The 9,347-nt window shown below is 42.9% G+C and overlaps 1 protein-coding gene across 1 annotated transcript in view; it reads right to left on the bottom strand.

Moving 5' to 3' along the window:
- Positions 1 to 3,362: 3,362 nt before the first annotated feature.
- LOC134284629 (sporozoite surface protein 2-like) overlaps positions 3,363 to 9,347 on the bottom strand; it is a gene marked incomplete at its 5' end in the record, with an annotated part of 8,593 nt that continues 2,608 nt past the window's right edge. The window contains 3 exons of the mRNA XM_062843617.1: positions 3,363 to 3,800; positions 8,673 to 9,179; positions 9,330 to 9,347. The exon at positions 9,330 to 9,347 is cut by the window's right edge and continues 303 nt beyond it. Of these exons, the coding sequence (XP_062699601.1) occupies positions 3,363 to 3,800; positions 8,673 to 9,179; positions 9,330 to 9,347 (963 nt within the window). The remainder of the gene's footprint in view (positions 3,801 to 8,672; positions 9,180 to 9,329) is intronic.

Below are 9,347 nucleotides of genomic sequence, written 5' to 3'. Positions count from 1 at the left end.
CTTGGGAACGGCACAGCAGTTCCATTTCTTCACACTCCGCTTCTTCCAGGCGGCGCTATTTCTCCCGAAAGAGGCGGGTCTGCTGTTTCCGCTTCTGTTTGTAACGTTCCACGTTCTGTCGAGTCCCTTGCTGCAGCATTACCGCCCTCGCTGCGTTCTTCTCCTCCAAAACCGTTCTGCACTCTTCGTCGAACCATTCGTTCCGTCGATTCCGTTCCACGTACCCGATGGTGTTCTCGGCTGCGTCGCTGATGGCTGCTTTCACTGTACTCCAGCAGTCCTCTAGAGGGGCCTCATTGAGCTCGCCCTCGTCTGGCAACGCGGCTTCGAGATGCTGCGCGTATGCTGAGGCGACATCCGGTTGCTTCAGTCGCTCTAGGTTGTACCGTGGCGGTCGCCGGTACCGTACATTGTTGATGACGGAAAGTTTTGGGCGCAGTTTGACCATCACCAGATAGTGGTCGGAGTCGATGTTGGCGCCACGATAGGTCCTGACGTCGATAATGTCGGAGAAGTGCCGTCCGTCAATCAGAACGTGGTCGATTTGAGATTCCGTCTGCTGTGGTGATCTCCAGGTGTAACGACAAGGGAGGCTGTGTTGGAAAAAGGTGCTACGTATGGTCATATTTTTGGAGGCGGCGAAATCAATGAGTCGTAGGCCGTTTTCGTTCGTCTGCTGGTGGGCGCTGAACTTACCAATCGTCGGTCTGAATTCCTCCTCCTGGCCTACCTGAGCGTTCAAATCTCCTATGATGATCTTGACGTCGTGGCTTGGGCAGCGATCGTACTCGCGTTTGAGCGCGCGTAAAATGCGTCCTTGTCATCATCAGTACTTCCGGAGTGTGGGCTGTGCACGTTTATTATGCTGAAGTTGAAAAATCGGCCCTTGATCCTCAACCTGCACATTCTTTCGTCGATCGGCCACCAACCGATCACGCGCCTCTGCATATCACCCATCACAATGAAAGCTGTTCCCAGCTCGCGTGTGGTATGATTACCTCCAGCTCTGGTAGATGGTATGATTACCTCCAAACGATCGCACCATGGATCCTGTCCAACACACCTCCTGCAGCGCTATCGTTCATCATCAAGATAAATGCCGCTGTTTGATGTGTCGCATGCATGGGTTTGTCGCATTTTCATGTCTGGGCCCTCCCAGGGGTACCGGTCCAGAACACCCAAATGGCCATAATTCCAGAACGGCTGGACCGATCTGAACCATTTTCAATAGGAAACAATGGGACTGTAAACCGCGTCGAATGGATCGTCGGTCATTAAAATCGGTTGAGGTTTACTGCCAAAAAGTAATGTAAGTTTTTTGTACTCACACATACACACACGCACACACATACATACACACACTCATGCAGACATCACCTCAATTCGTCGAGCTGAGTTGATTGGTATAAGTGACTCGACCTTCTATCGAAAAGTCATTTTTGGAGTGCCTTCCCAAGCAACCAAAAGTTCAGATAAAATAGCATGTTTGGGCTTAATCAGCTATTCGAAGGAAGATGAATAGCATTCTATTCAGCTCACTTTTTAAGTAATTAACCGAACTTGAGTTCACAAAAAGTACACTTGTGTCGCTGAAAGGAACGCTATTCAGCTTCAAAATAACCTTCGAAAAAATAAACAAAAATGTGTTTAGTCCTCAAAAGCAATTTATTATTAAGAGACATTAGTTCATGTGGAATCCAAATTGACTAATAGGGTATTGGTTCCCTTCTTTAGCATGTGGCTCTCATTTTCATCCTACGAAAAACAAAGGATTGAAGATGTTTGTTTTGTTTCTTATTTTTGTATTTTTTGTTAGAAGTGAGCATCCATGAAAACAAAATGAACGGAACCAATCGGTGCCGTAATCGCTTGTTTTCGAATAGGATGAATATGGGAGCGTGAGATTAATGATGGAACACATACCCTACCTTGAAATAATTTGTGATGTTGTTTACTTACTGAGATTTGAACTCGGGTTCTCCTCGTTGAAAGCCGGTGCCTAACCACTACTCCATGTATGTGTTGTTGGGCACTGTGGGATTTTACTCAATGTGCTGATATCATATAGTAGAGCTCAATCAGGTTCGCGTGTGAACCTTCTCTGAACTTGGAATACTTTTTGAAGTCGAAAGTTCAAAAGAAGTTCATGTGGAACTTCTTGTGAACTTACACAGTTTGACATTTTCAGTTTGTTGTGGTTCGCAGTGCAAAGCAATAAATTAGGGCCAGTGTATCGACTTTCAGAAAAGATTATAAGTTTTCAGCTTGGTTTCCAGTGACTACGATCGCGTCGATTACCGGCGCGCTGCAGCGACAGGTGAGCCGGGGTTGGAAACATCCAGCACAGCTGGAAAAAAAATATGCACAGCCGAAAAAAACTCCGGCGGAATCCGAGGCGGAACAGTTGCCCGCTGCGGGGGCAGTCTTTGAGCCACACATTACGGATGCTTTGCGTTGATTAAAAGTAAGTACGATGAAATATTATAGTGAAACAAAGTGTACTTGTGAAATTAACACAAGCTGTGGCTGCTGAGCTCCATTTCCGAGTGATTTAATTGAATGAGAACTTCTCCCGGGCTCCGCTGTCGTCGAAGTTGAAGTGAAGTTCACTTTTGGTACGGTTAATATTTATCTGAACTTTGAGTAGTAAGTTCAAAACAAGAACCAAACAAGTTCGAAACGGAACTTTTCAAGTTGTTGGAATATGTCCAACTGAACTTTATTTGAGCTTTAGAGGCACGCAAAAGTTGAACATGAGTTCGATTAAATTTTAATTGAACTCTGCTGAAAAGTTTAAAGTAAGTTTTTTCTGGACCCCTTTTCTACTTTAATGTCGTTTTGAAGAGAAGTCAAAAGCTTGTACATGTACTTCCAAGTTCATAAACAATACATGAGTAACTTTTTGGAGAATTAGGTTCAACGAAACCGGAATTGAACCAAACTTGAACTTCTGAGTTCGTTCTTCAAGTGGAATCCGAACTTTTGGTTGCTTGGGTTTCCAGTACACTTAGTGCACGAGAAAGGCAAAAACGGCAGGGTTTCTTCGAAAACGCAAACAAAACATCAACTCTTTCACAGGCTGAAAGAATCTCAAAGAAAACTAGAAAGGATGCTTTTGTATCCAACCGAGAATAATGGAACCAAAACGTTTGTATTGAGTATGTTTATTCAAGAAGCAATAAGAAACGTAACAAAACTGAGCGAATTTTCAATTTTCAACCGTTTATTTTAGCAACGTCATTCGTATTGGTCGGGAAAATTACGTACAGAATGGAAAAAAAAAACAAATAAGGACGTGTAAACAAAAGCTCTTTACATACCTGCACAGGTTTTGGAGTTGCGATGCTCGATGGTGGGGCCGTTTAGCTCGACGACTCAACGATGGCGACTTCCTTGATGCTCGACAGCGGTGACAGCAGAATGGCGGCTGCCAACGAATCCGTGCTGCAATTTGGTACGCAGCGTCGGCAAAGGACCCGTGCGCGGTATGGCCGATCGACCGATGCGGAGGGAGCGGCGGCTAGGTGGAATCTTCCGATTGGTGGACGAACTAGAGAGAGCGGATGGTTTTCTTTGGTCAACAAAAGAGCAACAGTTTCCAGCGGCCTGGCTGCATGTATTATGATTCTAGCTATGACCGAGCGGGGAATATTGCAGCCTCTATCTCCCTGGATACGGATCAGGTTCATGGCGTGTAGTTGACGACACTCTGCTTCATAGCGACTCTCGATAGTTCCGGCCCACGGGGTATGACGGAAAAGGGCCTTACCGTCGTTGATTGGTGGCCGACGGTAAAGACACTATATGCAAAGACACGAAATGTTCCAATTGGAATTCCAAATTTGCTGTCAATGTCATTCCAATCGAACAGGAGACCTGTCAAACGCGCTTTAAAAGCATTGCTCGACAGCATCATCGTCATGACGCGACAATCATCATCAACAGTAACAATCATCAGATTTCGTGTCTTTAGCATACAGTGTCTTTAGCCGACGGGAATACTCGCTACCATGATGGACGAGCGACTTCACTCGTGCCTCCGTACAACTGTCTTCTAGAAGGCGGACAGATCCACCAACGAAACCTAAACCTAAACGTCCAACAGTAATTTATGTTACTTTTAAGCACTTTTAATTTAATTAGAATTAGCTGTTGCTCGCAACAGATCTGATTGTTGTTTAACCATACCACCATAACCGCCATATGCTATATCTTCAAAGGAACTAGTGCTTTCTTTTCTACATTCTTTGTTTGAGTCAAATTCGCGAATTACACTTATGTGCATTTATCTTGAATACTGTTATTCAAGATTGAGCAACATAGATTCTTACGTCAATTGATTATAACTTACGTCCATGAAGGATGTCGGCAACCAAGCAAACACGGCGAAATTACCCCATAAAATGCCTTCTATTTTTCCCCATTTGCAAGTTCCCATCAATCACAGATTAACCCGTCACTTTACCCATTATTATATCATCACATCAGCAAGCAACATTCAATTACTCCCCATTACCGACTACTAGCAAACGCTTATCAGAACATTTCCAACCAATCCATGCATCATGCATGCAAAGTGGAACCAACTACGCCTACACACCATGCCATGCGCCAGTTAGACACAACGCAACGGGGTACCAAACGCCAAACACGAACATTTTGCACGGGCTTACATAACCTTCAACCAAGAGCCCAACCAACCGCACCGCACAGCACAAGAGAGCCTTTAAATTCGACCAACTTTGTAAGCGCGGTTTAATGACCGCTTCGGATCGGATCGGATCGAACGGTTTTCTTTCTGCCATATGGTCTGGTCAACTGAACCATGTTGTCCGCTCTGCATATTTGCATCTTTCGCGCATATCACGGGCGGCCGGCCTACACACCGCTAAAGTCCATTGATTTCCACAGCCCGAAATGTGTCTATGCTCACGTACTATTCGGTTGGTTTGATATCGGGCATGTAACAAATTGCATTTTCAATCGAACAAGAGTATGTATATTGCTCACTTCTCCGATTTGCAACCCCTCAGGTTTAGAGTGGTTCTGTATTATGCGTTCGGTTCGTTCGTTGGTCGTAGGTATGTGCAATGTGCATTCATGGAGAAAGGAGCTAACGAAAAAAAAATTGGGCACAAAATAGAATTCCTGGACATGCAAAAAAAGTGCTTTCGTCGTCGCGGGCGGCCACGCTCAGAGGCAGGGAGACGTGCTGGTTTAGCGGTCCCAAGAAATGCGCGCCATAAAGGAACTGATGCGTGTAGTGATTGATGACCGGAGGGTAGAGACCTGAACCGAAAACTATATTGTTTGGAACGATTTTGGCCGTATAGGATTTGAAGTTGGATTAGGATCAACCCAAATCCAATCCAAATAGAACGGATGTGGAGCGGATTTGGACCGGATTTGGAACGGATTTGGAACGAATTTGGAACGAATTTGGAACGGATTAAGAAACGAATTTTGAACGAATTTGGAACGGATGTGAAACGGATTTGGAACGAATTTGGAACGGATTTGGAACGGATTTCGAACGGATTTCGAACGGATTCCGAACGGATTTGAAACGGATTAGAAACGGATTTGAAACGCATTTGGAACGGATTTGGAACGGATTTGGAACGGATTTCGAACGAATTTGGAACGGATTTGAAACGGATTTGGAACGAATTTGGAACGGATTTCGAACAGATTTCGAACGGATTTCGAACGAATTTGAAACGAATTTGGAATGGATTTGGAACAGATTTCGAACGGATTTCGAATGGATTTCGAACGGATTTCGAACGGATTTCGAACGGATTTCGAACGGATTTCGAACGGATTTCGAACGCATTTCGAACGGATTTGGAACGGATTTGGAACGGATTAGGAACGGATTAGAAACGGATTTGAAACGCATTTTGAACGGATTTGGAACGGATTTGGAACGAATTTGGAACGGATTTGGAACGAATTTGGAACGGATTTGGAACGAATTTGCAACGAATTTGGAACGGATTTAGAACGAATTTGGAACGGATTTGGAACGAATTTGGAACGGATTTGGAACAGATTTGGAACGAATTTGGAACGGATTTGGAACGGATTTGGAACGGATTTGAAACGGGTTTGCAACGGGTTTGGAACGGATTTAAAACGACTTTGGAACGGATTTGGAACGGATTTTGAACGGATTTGGAACGAATTTGGAACGGATTTGGAACGGATTTGGAACGGATTTGGAACGGATTTGGAACGGATTTGGAACGAATTTGGAACGGATTTGGAACGAATTTGCAACGAATTTGGAACGGATTTAGAACGAATTTGAAACGGATTAGAAACGGATTAGAAACGGATTTGAAACGCATTTGGAACGGATTTGGAACAGATTTGAAAAGAATTTGAAAAGAATTTGGAACGGATTTGGAACGAATTTGGAACGGATTTGGAACGGATTTGGAACGGATTTGGAACGGATTTGGAACGGATTTGGAACGGATTAGGAACAGATTTGAAAAGAATTTGGAACGGATTTGGAACGGATTTGGAACGGATTTGGAACGGATTTGGAACGGATTTGGAACGAATTTGGAACAGATTTGGAACGAATTTGGAACGGATTTGGAACGGATTTCGAACGGATTTCGAACGGATTCCGAACGGATTTGAAACGGATTAGAAACGGATTTGAAACGCATTTGGAACGGATTTGGAACGGATTTCGAACCAATTTGGAACGGATTTGAAACGGATTTGGAACGAATTTGGAACGAATTTGGAACGGATTTGGAACAGATTTCGAACGGATTTCGAATGAATTTCGAACGGATTTCGAACGGATTTCGAACGGATTTCGAACGGATTTCGAACGCATTTCGAACGGATTTTGAACGGATTTGGAACGGACTTTGAATGGATTTCGAACGGATTTGGAACGGATTTGGAACGGATTTGGAACGGATTTGGAACGGATTTGGAACGGATTTGGAACGGATTTGAAACGGATTAGAAACGGATTTGAAACGCATTTGGAACGGATTTGGAACGGATTTGGAACGGATTTGGAACGGATTTGGAACGGATTTGGAACGGATTTGGAACGGATTTGGAACGGATTTGAAATGGATTAGAAACGGATTTGGAACGCAATTGGAAAGGATTTGGAACGGATTTGGAACGGATTTGGAACGGATTTGGAACGGATTTCGAACGAACTTGGAATGCATTTGTAACGGATTTGGAACGGATTTGAAACGGATTAAGAAACGAATTTGGAACGGATTTGGAACGAATTTGGAACGAATTTGGGAAGAATTTGGAACGGATTTGGAACAGATTTGGAACGAATTTGGAACGGATTTGGAACGAATTTGGAACGAATTTGGGAAGAATTTGGAACGGATTTGGAACAGATTTGGAACGAATTTGGAACGGATTTGGAACGGATTTCGAACGGATTTCGAACGGATTCCGATCGGATTTGAAACGGATTAGAAACGGATTTGAAACGCATTTGGAACGGATTTGGAACGGATTTCGAACGAATTTGGAACGGATTTGAAACGGATTTGGAACGAATTTGGAACGAATTTGGAACGGATTTGGAACAGATTTCGAACGGATTTCGAATGGATTTCGAACGGATTTCGAACGGATTTCGAATGGATTTCGAACGCATTTCGAACGGATTTTGAACGGATTTGGAACGGATTTTGAATGGATTTCGAACGGATTTGGAACGGATTTGGAACGGATTTGGAACGGATTTGGAACGGATTTGAAACGGATTAGAAACGGATTTGAAACGCATTTGGAACGGATTTGGAACGGATTTGGAACGGATTTGGAACGGATTTGGAACGGATTTGGAACGGATTTGGAACGGATTTGGAACGGATTTGGAACGGATTTGGAACGGATTTGAAATGGATTAGAAACGGATTTGGAACGCATTTGGAACGGATTTGGAACGGATTTGGAACGGATTTCGAACGAACTTGGAATGGATTTGTAACGGATTTGGAACGGATTTGAAACGGATTGAGAAACGAATTTGGAACGAATTTGGAACGAATTTGGAACGAATTTGGAACGAATTTGGAACGGATTTGGAACAGATTTCGAACGGATTTCGAACGAATTTGGAACGGATTTGGAACAGATTTCGAACGGATTTTGAACGGATTTCGAACGGATTTTGAACGGATTTCGAACGAATTTGGAACGAATGTGGAACGGATTTGGAACAGATTTCGAACGGATTTCTAACGGATTTCGAACGGATTTCGAACGAATTTGGAACGAATGTGGAACGGATTTGGAACAGATTTCGGAAGGATTTCTAACGGATTTCGAAAGGATTTTGAACGGATCTGGAACGCATTTGGAACGGATTTAGAAACGAATTAGAAAAGCATTTGAAACGCATTTGGAACGGATTTGGAACGGATTTGGAACGGATTTGGAACGGATTTGGAACGGATTTGGAACGGATTTGGAACGGATTTGGAACGGATTTGAAACGGATTAGAAACGGATAAGAAAAGATTTGGATTGGAATGGATTTGGATTGGATTTGGATTGGATTTGGATTGGATTTGGATTGGATTTGGATTGGATTTGGATTGGATTTGGATTGGATTTGGATTGGATTTGGATTGGATTTGGATTGGATTTGGATTGGATTTGGATTGGATTTGATGATTGGATTTGGATTGGATTTGGATTGGATTTGGATTGGATTTGGATTGGATTTGGATTGGATTTGGATTGGATTTGGATTGGATTTGGATTGGATTTGGATTTGGATTGGATTTGGATTGGATTTGGATTGGATTTGGATTGGATTTGGATTGGATTTGGATTGATTTGGATTGATTTGGATTGGATTTGGATTGGATTTGGATTGGATTTGGATTGGATTTGGATTGGATTTGGATTGGATTTGGATTGGATTTGGATTGGATTTGGATTGGATTTGGATTGGATTTGGATTGGATTTGGATTGGATTTGGATTGGATTTGGATTGGATTTGGATTGGATTTGGATTGGATTTGGATTGGATTTGGATTGGATTTGGATTGGATTGGATTGGATTTGGATTGGATTTGGATTGGATTTGGATTGGATTTGGATTGGATTTGGATTGGATTTGGATTGGATTTGGATTGGATTTGGATTGGATTTGGATTGGATTTGGATTGGATTTGGATTGGATTTGGATTGGATTTGGATTGGATTTGGATTGGATTTGGATTGGATTTGGATTGGATTTGGATTGGATTTGGATTGGATTTGGATTGGATTTGGATTGGATTTGGATTGGATTTGGATTGGATTTGGATTGGATTTGGATTGGATT

The sequence above is a fragment of the Aedes albopictus genome, unplaced genomic scaffold, assembly GCF_035046485.1.
Source record: "Aedes albopictus strain Foshan unplaced genomic scaffold, AalbF5 HiC_scaffold_366, whole genome shotgun sequence".
In the NCBI taxonomy this organism is placed as follows: Eukaryota; Metazoa; Arthropoda; class Insecta; order Diptera; family Culicidae; genus Aedes; species Aedes albopictus.
Note: the sequence above shows the minus strand (reverse complement) of the source record. Positions and strands in the feature narration are given on the sequence as shown.